The sequence below is a fragment of the Triturus cristatus genome, chromosome 11, assembly GCF_964204655.1.
Source record: "Triturus cristatus chromosome 11, aTriCri1.1, whole genome shotgun sequence".
NCBI lineage: Eukaryota > Metazoa > Chordata > Amphibia > Caudata > Salamandridae > Triturus > Triturus cristatus.
Genome location: NC_140594.1, coordinates 1,100,340,101 through 1,100,357,832, shown reverse-complemented (window position 1 = coordinate 1,100,357,832; position 17,732 = coordinate 1,100,340,101). Strand labels below are relative to the sequence as shown.

Genomic DNA, 17,732 nt, shown 5'->3' with positions numbered 1-17,732 from the left:
AGGTTGGTGCGGGCGTGAATCCAAGAGTTCTTCAACAAGCTCATCCCCCTCCTCTCTAGCCACATAACATTCATCTGTCTGTAATCGAAACTTCCTATCTGTGCACTGTATGCCTTTCTCTGTCTTTTGTCTTTCATAGGCTACTACTTTCTGCGTAACAGTCTGTGTCTGTCCCTTTCTGGCCTCTTTCTCCCTCTGATACGCCGTTGCTTTGCTTCTTTCTGTCACACTCTCAAAGAATCAAACATGGACTGCCTACTTCTTTTAGCGATCAATTTGTCCTGCAGGAAATTTATTTTCTGCTCATCAAACGAGCCAGTAAGTGGCCATTGCCGCTCAGCATTGTCCCTCCTATATTTATTTCACAGTGTGCTATAATAGGGCCAATACCATGCTTGACATATATGTCAAAATTCAGGGTACCCTCCGGAGGTGCAGGCTGGCTCTCTTCTAACCGAGCATCAGTAGAACAACATCTACATCTGAAACATCTTAACTTACTTAAACAAGGCATCTTAATATAAGACACATGCACTGTCCCTAACGGACAAACATAGCCCCAATGAATGTAAATAAAGAGAAATAGAGTAACAAGAATCACTCAAGAATCAAAACCAACTATCCAGAAAGCACAGTCACCACTCACTCAAACAAGCATTACACCAGCATCGTCATCAGCGTCAGTCCACAGACCTCATAGCACCCAGACACACGGACAAAGCGCAAGTCAGCCCAGAGGCTGCATCACATCCAAGACGACAGTCAGAGATCTTATAGAGTTCCAGAAGACAAGCTTAAACCCGAGACCTTTTTGAACATATGCCAATTGCCAATTGGCCTGACAGATTGTTCGCAAACAGTCCCAGACCTTTTAGAGCACGAGCCAAATTTCCAGTTGCCTGGCAGGCTGTTCTCGAACACTCTGTGTCTTTTCCAAGGGTCCGCAAACCCACCAAATACAAACCAAGACAGTATTGAAAACGTACCAAGACACAGCCAGTCGACTCTTGTCTTTCAAGCAAGGCAGTTCAGAAACTTCAGAGAAGACAGTCCGGAGACTGCACCGATACAAGAGGACAGGCCTCAATCCCAGACCTTTTCAAGAGCAGATCCAATTACCATTTGGTCTGGCAGATTACCTGTGAACGGTCCCGGACCTTTTCACAAAGAGATCAATTACCAGTTGGCCCAGTAGACTGCTAACAAGCGCTCTGTGTCCCTCAAGGGTCCTCAGACCCACCAAGTTCAAGACAAGACAGTCCGCAGACTGTACCAGACACAGCCCACAGGCTTGTGCCGACCAAGAATGGCGCCATTTTCCCAAGAACCAATTCACTTACCTGGTGCACAAAGGTCGAGTCAAGTTATTCTCCACTGTCGACTCTTTAGACCAAACGGTCAACTCCATGGTTTAGCCTTCTCAGGACCCCAGCCGGTGACCACTAGCTGAGGATCTGCCCGATCGGAAGTGCGGGTCAGCTGCGAGAACCAAGCTTGGTCTTGTGTGGGGTACCCCGATCCGCCCGACTGACCAGACACCACCCCGGCCCCTACAACCTGCTTAAAGGTTGAGGGGATCACCTTGCAGGGTCCCTGTTTGGGTGCCAACTGAAGGACGGGGGCCCTCTAGGGCCACGCAGGTTATTTACAACCACCTACTATGCCTACCCAAAATGAGGAATCGGTCAGACAGTAGTGAATACAAACTTACATTTATTCAGCATATACTCTGCAGAGGAGCCCAGTCAGACCTTCACCCTAAGATGTCTGTTGCCCCAACATTCGCTAGTACATAATGAACCTCTCTGGAGACTGCGGCCGCGCCCCCAATGGAAAATTACCGGCTTGATCCGGGCATGAACAAAGGAGGCATGGAAGTTGAGCTAACACCTGCCAGATGGGTACCGTTATCAGTGGTCCAAGGCAAGCTCGCTGAGTCTCAGCGTCTCCTAACGTGGGAGCAGAAAATAATGACGAAGTACAGTCTTCTGCTGAAGCGAGTAGAAATGAAAAATGAGGCCTAGTACAAGCACAGCTTAAGCAGTCTCATAATGATTGCAAGATACAAAATGGAGTCACACGAGCTAACTAAAGCTTACATGCTGCACGGATAACTCAGTGGGTTACATATAGTGAATACAAAATGGCGGCTTTTAGTCACATATTGCTAACCTAATATAGCATAATCAAGTGTATTACGCGAAGGGGGATTTCAAACCTAACAAGTATACGAACAAAAGGATCACTTACTGATCATAAAATTCACTTTTCTGAAAAGCAAGGTCATGAATTGTAAATGATGAAAATTGGGAAAAGTTTAAGTGACTGTGAGACCATTAATAAACCATTAATAAACCTAGCACTGTTTTTTCTATCTTTTCTTGATACAGGTATGGACTAATGAAGCTTTGTTGAAAGACCTGATCAAAGTTCATGGATTCCTAAGGTAATAAGCATGCTTTTTGTTTTGCATAAAATTGATCCCATCACCGTCATTCTTCAAGCCGCTTGCAATAAATCTCCTCATGCGGTAAAAATCTCTAGGTTGGTCCGCCACACTTCATGTATATGTTAGCTTGAGTTCTGAACTGTAGCATTTTACTTACATATAACATTATTCTTCAGTGTGAAGACCAATAACACGTCTTTTTATGGGTACTTTGTATGGTCCGATATCACTTTCCGATTACTAAGAATTTTACAATCATATACACTTACATTGAGTAAACCCTTGATAGTTTTAAACACTACTTTCTAACTATTTTAACCACACTGATATGTACACCTTAGAAGTTACAGCACAAACCTCCTCATTCAGATCAGTATTGCTCTGTCTTTCTTCTCTTTGTGCTTGATATTCCAAAATGTTGATAATTTACTCTGGTAGACTTAGGCCAACCTTTGGAGTAAAAGTCCAAATTGTTTTGGAGTTCACAGAGAAGTTCCACGAGTATTCCGGCGAAGCTGGGACAGACAGATTTCTAGGAATAATTCTGGAGTTCTTTTGGATTATAGTTACTCACAAGTAAAAGTATATTTTTTGCTTAAATATGTATATGTGGAGTTAGGTATAGAAAATCTATACTTACTTTCCATTCAATATTTTGTCCTTCAATATTGCGCCCACGATATCTGGTGCCATCAAGATTCCTACCTGGATATTCCAGAGGCACATCATTATATTGGTGTTCTCTCCCCAGTCAGTTAGGCATAGGGATTTACTACTAGAGCAAACTTTCAACCATATCCTGGGTGAGTAATCACCTTGTTAGATAGTCATCCTCACCCTTTAAAGCTGATCTCAAATGTATTACTTCCAGCATACTCCTCTAATCTGCATATTGAGAGCTAACAGATTTGTTAAGGTGAAAAGTCATAATTCCTGAACACACAAAATGTGAATTGCAATTGTAAAGAGAGCTTTTTGTGCTTCTAAATTCAAATGCAAATTAGAGGTGAAAATATTTTTTACAACTGGCCCAATGTGAGGACCTATTACTCATTTTAATTACTCATTTTAATGTGTGCTTCTGAGAATCCTACGTAGGATGCACAAGTCATAACGCCTGGTGAGTGAATTAGGGTTTATTTATTTATTTATTTTTATTCGTTTTTTTCTCATAAACATGTACAATTTTAACATGAGTTAATTGCATAAAGTATAACAATTTTTCAGAGCATATTACGAATTGACAGTTCCTTGAAATCCACACATTAGTCCAAACGGAGCCCAGAGCAAAGACATATTACATTGTTTCTAAATAGCTGGGTACGAAAGGGGTCAAGCATAATTGTGCAACCCCATTTAACGCAAACCAGCAACATCAGCCAAGCCCCTGCATGCTTGCTAAAATGCCATCCCACGTACCATCTATTAGTATTGTGTTGCATCTCAGGTAATAGCATCAACATTGACGTCATTGTTGTCAGTTGGATGTGACAGAAGATAGCTCTTTAGGGGACCCCAGATATCAACGGGCTTAGAGGCGGAGGGTAGAAGCTCCGCGAACCTGAGCAAAGTGTCCTGACAATGTACCATGTCTTGTATCCATTCTTTAAATTTAGGGGCTCTGCCTCTTCCCCAGCGACAAGCCACTCGTCTCTTTGCCAACAGAAGAGCAACAGTTATGAATCTGCGATTCGGTTTCTTGATTGTTTTGGTTACCCCAGTAGCGCCTGAGTCGGAGTCAGGATTAGGGGGGTGTTAATCATCTCAGAGAGGCACGAGTATACCTGCTGCCAGTATCTAGTGATGTCAGGGCATCCCCATGCTAGATGTAAGAAGTCCGCTGCTGGCGCATGACAGCGCCCACAACGGTCATCCTCTCGTAGGCCATACCTGTACATCCGAGCGGGAGTGCAATAAAGCCTGTGCAAGAATTTGCAGTGAATAATCCTAAATCTACTGCTGAATGAGATTTGCTCAGTTTGTTGGCAGCAAAAGCGCCAAAGTTCGTCCTCCAGGGGCGTGCCCAATTCCTCCTCCCATCTAGTGCGTGCTTTACCGGGTCCAAGGTCGAGTGAGTTGTGGATTGTGTGATATAATTTAGAGACTGCGTGTGCTAGGGAGTCAGCTTGAAGCAGCTGGTGCAGTGGCTCCAGCGTGGGTGGTTCGTTAGGGTATGCTTCTGTTATCGCCCGAATTCCACTGCGTAACCGGATATATAGAAATGTGTCCATGGGTGTAGGTGTCAGATCCCCAAACATATGTGTTATTGAACGAAAAAGGCCCCCCTGGTAAAGATCTCCCCATGTCCCGATTTTAAGTTTGGTCATCATGTTTTTAAACAATTGTTCCTGTAGTAGAGGTATTGAAGGATGGTATTCCAGTGGGAGCAGTGGGGAATAGATTAGCGATGTTTGGACTTTACGCACTATGTGCCGCCAAGTAAGAATGGAGCTAGAGATGGGAGTCTGATACACCGCCTGTGTCTCAGGTGTACTAAATAATGCCCCCTCAAGCGGGACGGGATCTGCAAGCCAATGTTCAACAGCCACCTGAGGCATCAAAGGTGGGGGATGGAACCAATAGTAGACGAATTGTGCCTGTGCGCTGTGATAGTATAGCTCAAAATCTGGTATATCAAAACCTCCCTGCGCAAAAGGGCGGATCAACATATCCCAACTCAGCCGAGGTCGATAACCTCCCCATACCAGCCTAATGAGTTCAGATTGCAAAAATTTGAAAAAGGACTTTCCCGGGTGATAAGGGATGTTGAGAAATAGATAAAGGAGTTTTGGGAGAATGACCATCTTAATGAGGGACGCTCGTCCTGCCATGGAGAGAGGGAGCGTAATCCATCTGGTCACGTACGTCTGAATAAGGTCTATTGTACGGCCATAATTCAGCCGCATTAGTTCCTCTCGATCCCGAGAGATCATTATTCCCAGATATCTGACTTCCCCGTCACACCATTGCAAAGGGTAATCGAGGGGGAATGGTTGCGCCGCCGCTGTGAGTGGGAAAATAGTAGATTTTCCCCAATTAATGTGAATTCCTGACAGTACAGCGAAGTGTATGAATTCTCTCAAGATTGGATTAAGATTAACGGCTGGATCTCTGATGTAAAGCGTAATGTCATCCGCGTAAAGGGATATTAAAACCTGTCTCTGAAAGCAACGCAAGGCCTTGTCTCGGTGGTGTTGCCGAAGCCGGGCCGCTAAGGGCTCAACAGCAAGCGCAAATAAAAGGGGAGACAAGGGGCATCCCTGGCAAGTGCCTCTTGATATCCCGATGGCCTCGGATATACGGCCATTAATACCCACCCTGGCCACGGGATTATGATAAAGTATTGTGATCCATCTCGTGAAACCAATGGGTAGTCCCATGTTGCGCAGTATACAAAGGAGATAGTCTCATTCCAATGAGTTGAATGCTTTGGTGGCATCTAAAAACACTGCCACCATCGGTAAGGTAGGGTCGACATTCTGCAGTATCGAGAATAAGGTACGTAGGTTGTGTGAGGTAGCTCTGCCGGGAATAAATCCCGCTTGATCGGATAACACCAGGCCCTCCATCAATAGCTTCAGGCGGTTAGCCAATACCTTAGTTAAGATCTTAGCGTCACAGTTGATCAGGAAGAGGGGGCGATAAGAATCGCAGAATTGAGGTGTTTTCCAGATTTAAGCAAGGAGGTAATTAAGGCCTCCTGCATCGATGGCGGAAGTGAACCAGACTCATGTGCCTCCTGAAAGACCTCCCGAAGCACCGACGCCAGTGTGTCCACATAGGCCTTGTAGAAGTCAATAAGCAGACCATCTAACCCCGGAGCTTTTCCGGATGCCATCTGCCCTATTGCATCTCTGATTTCATCCAGCCCTATCGGAGCCGCCAAGAACTCCCTTTGATGATCCGATAACCACCCCAAGGTGAACTCACTCATGTAATCATCCATTTCCAAGGTACCCACCCTGGTAGTGGTGTAGAGCGTTGCATAGTGTGTGGTGAAAGCGGCCCTGATCGATTGTGTGTCCCGTAGGAGTTCACCTGCATCACCCTCCAACTCCATGATAAAATTAGACCGCCGTGTGGGCATCACAACTCCGCCAGAAACTTCCCCGGGCGCTCTCCCTCTCCGTACACCCTAGCCTTAAAGTATTTACTGCGAAAGTTAGTCTCCCTGTCAGCAGTGGATTTATAGTCAGTCAATGTTATTCTGTATTGAACTTGTGCGTCTACATTGGTAGCGAAGTCCATTTGAGACTCCAACTTGTGCAGTGTACATTCCAATTTATGTAGCGTGTTACGTAGCGCTCGCAGTACCCCAGAGCTCTTGGAAATGCAGACCCCCCTAATGGTAACTTTCAGCGCCTCCCACATAGTTGCCATACACTCTACCGATCCCCTGTTATGTGCGAGGAAGTCCTCAATGTCCTGTCCCAATTCAGTACGAAAAAGTTCATCAAGTAAAATGTTGGGCTGTAGTCTCCATGTAGGTGGTTTCCCCATCACGTCCAGTAACCGAAACTCGGCCAGCACTGGGGAATGGTCTGAGAAGGTGCGACCCACATGCCGTACCGCTGACAAAGCAGGAGCCAGACCCCGAGAGATTAAGATGTAGTCCAATCTAGCCCAGGAAGCGTGTGCCGTGTTCCAGTGTGTGCCTTCTGTCAAAGTCAGGTGTAGGTGCCGCCAAGCGTCTATGACTTCTTGGTTGTCGCATATGTCCCGCAAGTACCTATACGTGTTAGTATAGTGATATGCAGAGGGGTTAGATCTATCCATGACCGTATTAAGAACTGCATTAAAGTCTCCTCCCCATATCATGTGTGTTGATCCTATGTCTCTTATCTTATTCCAGAGGGCAATAAAACTGCTAGGGTCATCGTGGTTGGGGCCATAAGAGCAGGCCAATGTGATAGTTTCATTGCCAATTCTTCCCCACATTAAACAGTACCTCCCCTCCCGGTCAACCGCATCACCCAAAGGAGTGTAGGGGATATTTCTTTTTATCAGTATAGCCGTACTTCTCACGTATGAAGAATATGGTGCAAATACAGAGTGCGCCGCCCATCTAGAAGCGAAACTACATCGGCGGTGTGGGTCCATGTGAGTTTCCTGTAGAAAAGCGATGTTTACACTCAGTCTATCTAACGCCTGAACTATATTTCTGCGCTTCCTGGGGTCGCCTAGTCCCCTAACGTTCCAAGTGATGGTGGAGATCAGACCCCCTGAATTAGTATCCGTGTGGCTGACTCGGCTCTCTCCCCCAATAGGATTGCGTCTGTTCAACTTGGGTTCCGAAAAATATATGTCCTATTGCTGCCTTTGTCCGGACCACGTCCGGGATCCATTCAACTCTATGCTCTGTATCACTGTCCAGTACATTTTTAACCAAAACATAAACAATTCCCTGAGAACATCCCCCCCCACCCACACCGACATCCCAATCATGCCGGGTACGTTTCCCCCCACTCACAACCCCAAACATCCACATCCTAACCCTAGAGGGGTACACCTGTATTGGGTGACACACGGGGTCCAGACCCGCCTTAATTTTCCCCCTGATATTACACCCACTGCACGCCCGTCACAACAACTAGAGGCAATTGCGGGAAGGGGAGAAAAGGTGCCAGGGTGATAGACCTCTATACCAAAACGCAAACCCTGAGATTGCTGTAACTTTACCGCTGTTAGGTGAGCATTGAAACCAATGTGTAAAACAGACATTGCCAAGTGAGAACCAGACATATCATAAAGTGGAATTTGCATTAATGCCATATATGTAGAATAGACCCCGGAGATTACCTCCCCCGATCAGTCCAGTGCCAATGTAGGCGAGCGGGAACTCGCCCGCTCCGAGGGGGACCGAGTAGTGTCCTGGGATCGCTTATTGTCTTTCAGAAAGTGTTGCACTTGAGCTGGATCTTGAAATAGATGCTGTTTGCCCTGATAAACAATACGTAACTTAGCCGGGTAGATCATGGAGTATTGGATGCCCTTCTGAAGAAGCCTTTTTTTAACTGCCACAAACTTACGTCTCGCATCCTGTACTGATTGCGTGAAGTCCGGATAGAAGGAAAGTGTGACGTTGTCAAACTGAACCGGTTGTTTCTCCCGGGCAAGACGCAGCAGAGTGTCACGGTCTCGGTAGTTCAAGAATCGGATAATGATGGGTCTCGGGGGGGCACCTGGTATGGGCCGAGGGCAGAGAGCACGGTGGGCTCGCTCCACCACCAGTTGTTGGGAGAATGCCTCCCGACCGAACAGGTCAGCCAAGAGCTTCTCAATGAAGACTTCCATTTTTCCCACATTGGTGGATTCGTGAATTAGGGTTGAGCAAAGTTATGAATATTGTCCTACATAATGTTTTTGAAACTTTGTTTGTAAACTTTACATGCTTAAGATATTTTACATACTTTGCAATAAAAACTTGTTTGCATAAAAAAAGAAAACAACCCTGCCTCAATTTACTTTAGTGAGAGATGATTTTGGTGCAACACTTGTCCCCACAAACTGTGTTTTATGTAGATGCATTTGTCATCCTAGCAAAACCTGGTCACCAAAATTATAACTTCACAGTTGTCTTGCACTTACATGTTATTCATCTAGTGGTTCATGTCCTTCATATGTTTGGACAATATTTTAATAGGCAGGGAAAATTAGAAAAATATCAGAATTTCATGTTGCATAAAGTGTGTGAAATGTCTAAAAATTTTGCATTCTATGATTTCACTTACTTTTGCTCTCTCGAGACTGGTTTGTGCCAGAAATATCTCCCAGAGACACTTTTATCTCAAATCAGTCTAGTGTTGCTTTCTTGTGTGGCTTTTTTATGAGGCATGTCCTTGAGGGCAAAAGCAATGCAAGATACTGGCTAACCCTTTTTTAATCTAAAATGTGCACTTTCACATCATTTTTGTGAAGATATGTGAAAACATTCCAGAAACAAAGCCCCCGCCCATAGTCTTTTTATTCTGCTTTTACACTATAATGCAATACTGTTTAATGTATGCACTCTGTCATCATTCCCAGTCCTTTCAGGTTTATTGTTCAGCACAAATAAATGGAGACTAACCAGCGGCAACTCAGTATTGTCTGTGTTTTCTGCTCTACATTTGGTGTTCACTAGTATTGTTCTGTAGAAAGCATTCAAAATATTCATGTGATCTGTTATGCGCATGCTTTGTGTGTACATGTACTGTAAATGAAATGAAATTAAATGAAAAGACCATTTATTGAGCGCGGTAGCTACCCTGAGGCGTCCTAGCGCTACGGACCAAGCATGTAGGTAGTGGGCTTAAGGGTTTATACTGATCTATTGAAAAGCAGGGTTTTTAGTTGCTTACGGGACCGCAGAAGGTTGGGCTCAGAATGAAGGGGAAGGGAGTTCCATAGTATGGACGCGTTATAGAAGAAGGAGCGGCCTCCTCACCTGGTCTTTTATATACTGTATAAAGCACACACCTGAAAATTAGGCTGAAAACCCTGGAAACTCCACTCCACTCCACTCTTTGGCTCGCCTTTAGGGAGCCTGTAGCTTTTCCATGTTGTCTTTGTTCCAAAATGTCATGTAAACAGGGCTGTAGCCATGGGGTGGTGGGGGGTTGGGACGGTAATAGAGGGGCGGGCAAGCCAATATTGATCTTTGGCCTCCCCTCCCCAAATGACTGAGGCAGCTCACAGAGTACTTATCAATACTCCCTTTAAATTGAATTTATATTCAGTCTGCATGCATATTTGAATGCATAAAGTATAATCGAAGAAACATGCTGTAGTTCAGAAGGTGAATGAACAATAAAAATGTCTTTTTTATCTTGTTACAAGACCAAGGTTAAATGTCAGGTTGTATCTTCTGTCATATTGCAGCTTATTCTTTTAATGTTGAGATGTTATTTATTTTGTTTTCTGTGACTGTATAGTGAGAGGATTTTGTGAACTATGTGACAGTCTGTCTGGGTTAAAAGCAGGGCCTCTGGAATTATGTGGCAGGGTTTGTCCAGATTATGTGGCAATTTAACTAAATTATGCAGCAAGAAACCACATATTCTGTGGCATAATGGGGCACATTTTGCAATAGTATTATTTCATTCTTTTGGGACTTTTAAATGTTACCACTGTCTGGGCAAAGGTTTCACTTCATTAGTACCATTTCTACAACCAAATAGAGCAATAAGTAACGGAAAGGTGACCATTCAGCCTTTGCGAAGGACCTTCCCCTGTTCAGCATATTTAGTAACTGTTGATCCGTTGGAGCTAGAAACAAAGATGTTTGTAAAAATCTGCAGATTATGCTGCAAATGATGGATCATGTGGCAAATGCAGAAAATTACTAATTATGTGGAAAAGTCTATGGCTGCAGAATCGCATAATTCCAGTGGCCCCGCGTACAAGGAGTGCAAAAGGAAGGACTGTAGGATGTTCCTTTGATACTAATTCACAAAAATATTTTAGAAACACAAGCATATATTATGTGCAAAAATATATTACAAAGGACAAATGAAGCACATTTAGTTTTGTAATTCTAAATTGAGTTGGAAACAAATATTTTATTAAGATCAAAACAAATCGTGGTGATTCACAAATAATACCTATTTTATTCTGTTGTATTGTATTTCAGCATTTGTATAGTGTATCACTGTAGTAATGTGTGGCACTGCAGCGCTTATGTACATGGGCAGCAAGGTACGCCATACAGGGTGATGAGCGGTTAGAAGGGTGTTGTCTTTCATTTGTGATCCTATGTGGGAAGTGTTTCCATGTTGTGCGTGATAGCCACCAAGGTGAGTTATCATGTTATTGGATGCAGTGGTGGGTGATGAGGTGTGTGAGACACAGATGCGCAGTTTATGGTTTTCCAGTACGCTGGCAGCTTTGAACAACTCAGCAGATCCCTTTATGGTATTCCCTATGATTATAGTTGGCTTAGCTGGTTACTGCCTGGATTGTCCAATCAAGACTTTTGTGTATAGTTGTGGGCATGAGCTGTCATGGTTGGAGGGAAAAAGAAGTGGAGAGATCTGCTGGAACCTGGATTGTTTCTATCATCTTATATCTCAGATCATTGTGATCTGTAAAGAAGCAGTCAGATTGTATAGATGTGTTGAGGCTACAGTCATGGACTAGATTAAATCTCTCCAATTGACGCTCAGTGCATGACAGATCTCTTCAGTTGTTCCATGTATGTTTATTTAGTGATGGCTGATTTATTGACTGCACTGTACTAGTAATGGACAACCTTCAATGCAGGTATGTTGTGTGTGAATATAAGACGAATACAATTTAAAGTTGGATTACTGCGGAGTGTTATGGTATACGTTTTAGTGTGACCATAAATTGTATACATGAAATTACATATCTATATAATACCCCAGAGAACCATGGGTCAGCCTTCTTTAACTTACCTGCCTATTGAAAGTAGTTAGCTGTTTGGGTTGTTTCTAATCTGTAGATTGCAAAATAAATGTTTTAGGGTGTGACTGTCTTTCTCAGTTCTTTTGCTGGAAGGTGTATAGTTGTCTATGAGGTAGCCACGTTTTTAACTATCTTTTGAAGTGTATAGGCTCCCGGATGTTTCAAATGATGGCTGGTAGGGAGTTCCAAAGCTTGGGGGCTTGTACTGAGAAAGCAGTGCTTCCTGTGGGTTTCTTTGGTAAAGCGGTGCAAACTTGAACCGTAGTGTCCTGCTGTTTGTATTGCTTGAATGTAGCTTGTAGATATAGCTGTCCTTTTCCTTGGAGGCTCTGTGAACAATGCAATGTGCTTTGAATATTGCCCTTTTTGCTATACAAGATTGGAGTCATGTCCTCTCTTGGGTGAAGGCAGAGAAGAAGTCTTGCAGCAGCATTTTAGATGAGTTGTATTGTGCATTTGATGAATGCAGGGGAGCCAAGGTATACGCTTTTGACATGGTAAAGCTTGGAGATTATGAGTAGGAATATGGCTCTCAGTTTATGCTTGGTATGCAAGGTGTGGGAGGATGAAATGTAGTGTTTTCATTGTGTAGAAGGCAACCTGTTTGAGATTAATAACATTTGGTATCAAATATAGGCCTGAATTCATGGTTACCCCTATTTTTCATCAAAAATGCTGCCTGGCGGTTTCTATGCAAGTAGTCTACTGCATGTGAAATAGTGGAGTATGACCATAATTTTGGAAATGGAGGACTTGATAGCATCCAAAGAGAAGGTACAGTACCAGGCAAGCAGCATCAAACAGAGATGTTATCACAGCACAGGATTCTAGATGCAAACCTTGAAACCACTACACAGACCCTTTGAGACAGTGCTGCGGCCAATCTCTGGCTCCTCTAGTTGGAGACACAACTAGTGTCCTCAGCCTGGCCACAGGCCTCAAATGGACCCACCCTAGGCTCACACTATTATCTATCATTTACGTCACCTACCTGTTTGCTGTTTAATGTTTAACAAAGGTCTCCTTTTGCACAACACATTTCCATAATCTGCCTCTAGCTATGGGGGGATATGCCAATGTCAGAGTCTGTATCAAGTACATGCAGTTTTTACTGGTGCTTTTGATAAAAACTGAAATTGACCTAGCCACCTTTTGTCACAACCTTATCATGAAATGTATTGTGGGACCTTCACAATTTCCTCTGTAAAATAACATCTACATTCCATTTAGTTTTCACCATCATTGCACCCTTTAAAACGTTTAAAACATACTGTTCACCACTAATTTCCCCAAATGTTCTTGAGAGGTATGCTCCAAGCTCTCTGTAAAGTTATTTTAAATTAGTGGTGAGTTGAATTGAAACTTCACTAATGAAGTTAGGTGGGAGTTAGAAACTCCACACTTACGAAGCAGAAGATATTTTCTAACGTTTCATTAGGTAAGGTGTATCTCTTTGAGCCTTCCTGGTGTGATGATTTCCTGATGCAGAATGACCCAGGTAGGGCATCCTCCAGACAAAAAATATGAGTGTGCAGGCTGGACATCTACCAACTGAGGTGAGAGATGTGTAAGTTTGGGCTCTGAGCACAGGCCGGCTTATTTTCTTTTATAAGAACTTCATAAGCTTCGCAATTCAAAAAGATTGAACCGTTTAGAAAATACTAACCCTGGGCGTAGTTCGCGTAGTCGCGCTTCGCGAAGCTTCGCGAAGATGTCATTGCACTACGCGACCTTCGCGAAGCTTCGCGAGCTTGCGTAGTTGCTTGTGGCAACCTGTTCGCGATGGCTTTTTCTTGTTCGCGAGCGCGGTAAGCATGTTCGGGGAACTGTTTGCATGCTCAGGGGATATATCTCGCGATCTTACCCATGCGGTCGCCAATGGGCGCGGCCATCTTGTTTTTCTATAGTCCCGCCCGCTCGCGATGCCTTATTTCCTGTTCCGGGTCGCGGATAGCGTGTTCGCGATGTGCATTGACGTGTTCGGGAGCGCATTGTACTTGTTCGCGATAAATAGTACATGTTCGCGAGAAATATCACGCGAACTTACCCACGCGGTCGCGAATGGGGGCGGCCATCTTGTTTTTCACTCTATGCCAGGTTTCTGGGCCTACTTTTGTATCCTCCCTTTATCATAGCAATCCTTTGTCTTTAAAGCCTTTTTTCTGACTTTTTTTAGTTATTATCTATCTCTCTGTTTGCCTCAGTTTATATTTTGCATTTTATTTCTACTTTTACCGTGTTTTTGTTACTTTTATAAAGTTCTTTCTATCTTCTTCCCCCTAACTTTTTTTCCTCTTCGGACTTCTCTTTTCCGCCTCCCACCCACCCCAGAACCATGGCCAAGGGCATACCAAGTCCCAAGGGCAAGGGACCTGCAGGCGCAGAGAAGCGCCGCCTGCCTTGCGGCAGAATGCGTCCTGCAGGGGTGCAGGCCCGGCAACTGTTTGGGGAGGAGGAGGTGGCGGCTCATGTTTTCTTTATCCAGCGCCTCCTCCCCTTGACCTTGGCAGCAGGCGGCAGGCCCGGCTCCGGGTACGCTACCCAGGAGCGGCACCGTCGGTGGGCGAAGGTGCGCCGGGCCGTGTTCCGGTGCACTGGGATCCGGCGCACCCACAACCAGCTAGCTCACCGGTGGTCCGACATCCTGGACCGGGAGCAGGACCTGTTGGACCTGCTAGGTGTCGAGGTCATCGGGCTTGGTGAGTAACTGATTGTGTATATTAAATTAGATGAACAACAAGATTACTGCTGCGTGCCAAGCGTTGCTGGTAAATTACGTTTCAAAAAGCAAAATGTTCTTTGATTTAAGGACCCAGGTGCACGGTGGTACTCTTACTTGTTTGCAACGTAGTTTGCGCTAGCTTGTGCTGATGCTGATTATGTAAGAGTTTACTTTACAGAACTGAAGTTAGGTAATGGGATTTGCTAGAGAGACTCTAGTCCTTCCATTGTCCTACTGTGAAATAGTGGTGGATGGATATTGGATACTAGGTTTAGTTTGTTAGTAGTAGTTACTAATTGTTTTATGCGGTCTGCGTGACACATCCTCTGTCACTGAGTGCTGCTTACCCCAGTCCTCCGTCGAACCTTTTGTACTTTGTTTAGTGAGTGGTAGGCTTAGCATGGTCAGTCAGTAGCAGAACTAGATCAGCATTATGCAACCAACCCACAATTTGTTGTATGTATGCACTAATGTATGCAACTATGCATGTGTCCTCCATCTCATCTATGCATTTGATGGCTGAAAAAAATTGAAGTGCAGACTTAGTGAACAATTGGCCCGTCTGGAATAGGTGGTGTAGGTCAGGTGGTACTTACTAGGCTTTGTTAGTATTTGGAATCAGAATGATCAAGGAACACTGGAATGTTCATAAATAAGTAGACGATCCGTAAATGCACTAGGAAGCAGCCAGTAGTCGATCCATCTGATTAGATAGGTCAATTTTCTTGCACTTGTTGATTCCTAAAATGTTCTTAGACTTATTGTTTTTCCAAATGATTTATTATTTTTCTCACAGCACTCCTTAATGTTGGTCTCTTTCTTTATTATATTTTACATGATCATCAGCACCACCCAGGGGCAAGAAGACGGGGTCGGAGTCGGCGGGGGAACCACAGGACCTCTCCTCTACTGAGGCTCCTGCAGCTGGCCCCAGTAAGTCCTCCATTGGTTAGATTGACATTTATATTTCCCTAAATGTTATGTTACTGGATCTTTTTTTTCCCAAACTCTAAATTATGGTTCCACTTTCTGAATCTCTTTTTTACAAAAGCTTACTTCTTTGACCTTGACTATCTGTTTACTAATTCTGTTTATCCCTGCCTCGAAGTTGCTTCTAACTCCCTCTGCTATGACTCTCTGTGCTACTAATACTACTACTACTATTACTATTATTACTCTGTGTGTAGCGAAGCTTGCACAGTTGCCCACTCTTTAATAGAAGGTTTTCTTTGCAACAATCAAACTCTGATTGACCAATAGCTCTAGCCACTGGGTCCTGTCCTTTGGGTTGTCCTCTTCAAGTCTTCTCAATGTTGAGGCTTTGACAATTACCACAAACAAAATGCCCAACCAGATATTTTTGATCGGATAGTACATGATACTACTATTGTCTAGGATTCTGCAGAGCCACATACAGAACTATGCACAACAAAATAGGATGGTGCTGATGGGAGGTTGGATCTTACTGATCACACCTCAGTCCGAAGAACCCAGGATCCCCTAACCGACTAGCTATAGTGTCTCACATTAGGGTACACAATGTTGATGATGACTGAGACAGAGACAACCCAGAACATAATAACAAACACCATTTTGCTCACACACTTGTGTAAGTCCACTCCACCACACCAAATACCACAGAGTCTATGTGTAAGTTCAAAAGGTTTATTTGAAACAAGTATCAAACTCTGTACATCGTTAATATGAAATTTAATTTACGACAGCCATAGTCAATAAGCCAGCAAAAAGCCTAACATTAAAACAGTAAACATTTACAAGTGCATGATTGACAACAAGAACAAGAGCCAAGATCTTTTAAATTCTGGAAGATCCCTCACCGTAGAACGTAGAAATACTGGTTACATCATCTTGCATCCAATATGCTCTGTAAATCTCTGGTTTGTAGAAGGGAATGTTCCGCCTATGATATATGAGAAAAACGCTGCAAGTTAGCCGTTAGATAGTATACTGGTGAATGCTAGCATTTTGCAGTCATGCCAAAAAGTGTAACATGTATGTGTGATGGCTAAGCAATATAAACTAAACAAAGTCAATAAGTTGGTTTTTTTTCGACCTCTTCACTTGTACGCAACAGTCAAGCGGCCTTAAAGGCATCTTCTGCACATGTCAATAAGCTGGCAGGTATAATATGCACCAAAAGAGTAGTAGTCGACATGATGAATCTAAAAGGGTTACTCATGGCTCAGGCTAACTTTCAAAAGAGTAGAGTAGGACTAGATGACCCTAGGAAGTGGAACCATATCCTACTAGTGTCTGTCTACTGACTGTACTTACTGTCTAGTGCTGATATATGTTGCATCGCATTAACTTTTTTTTCAATGTTCCAAGTGAACACTTAAAATAGGGGGAGGTTTACAGGCATCTAAAAAAGTTGTGATGCTTTTTTCTAGGCACACTACCATCCACCAGTGCCGTCGGGGCCAGCGATGCGGCCATTCCGGAGGGGGCAGGCGAACTGGCGGCACCTGCAGAAGACACAGGGCCCAGGGGGGATCCAGCAGCAGTGGCCGGCGGCGGTAAGTTATATTAATTACTTCTTGACATTACAGCTAGATGGAACTGTGTTCACTATTTTACTGTACTGTGCGACTTATTATACAACGGTTGAAGAAGACACCCTTTACGTAGCATTACCAGTGTGAGTAGAGTAACCAATGGCCTCTTCTATTTGACTCCAAAGATAGCTGTGAATGTTTTATGGAGAAGACAAACTCAGATCAGATGACCTTGATGGATGTGTTGAACAAAGAGGGAAAGCACTAAGGGTGGAAGGACGGGCGAGATAAACAATATGACTGACTGGCAGAGAAGGATATGTTGTTGGAAGCATGCATAGGTGGCTGATAGTAATAAGATCAGATGCATGGGTTGTTGAAGGATGGGTGGAAGGTGAAAGAATGCCTGCCTGGGTGGGCGACACAGTATGGGTGGATACTAGTACTAGATAGCAAGAATCAGCGGTGTTTTTGGTTCAAACTCAAAGCCAAGGCAAGGAAGGAAGGAGCAGAAGCATGGGTGTTTGTTGGTGAAACCAACTAAGGTTTGTTAAGAGATATATAAAAAAGGATAGACGTTTACTTTAATGTATGTATGCCTGGATGTACTACCACCAAGATACAGTATAGGTGGAAAGTG

At 43.9% G+C, this 17,732-nt stretch overlaps 1 protein-coding gene across 8 annotated transcripts in view; it reads left to right on the top strand.

Annotated features, from left to right (window-relative positions):
* The window catches only part of LOC146786068 (dehydrogenase/reductase SDR family member 4-like), a 284,740-nt gene that overhangs the window by 251,850 nt on the left and 15,158 nt on the right, over positions 1 to 17,732 (top strand). For all 8 annotated transcript variants that reach the window (XM_085635494.1, XM_085635495.1, XM_085635492.1 and 5 more), the window contains exon 9: positions 2,391 to 2,446. In XM_085635494.1, coding sequence (XP_085491620.1) covers positions 2,391 to 2,446 — 56 coding nt within the window. The remainder of the gene's footprint in view (positions 1 to 2,390; positions 2,447 to 17,732) is intronic.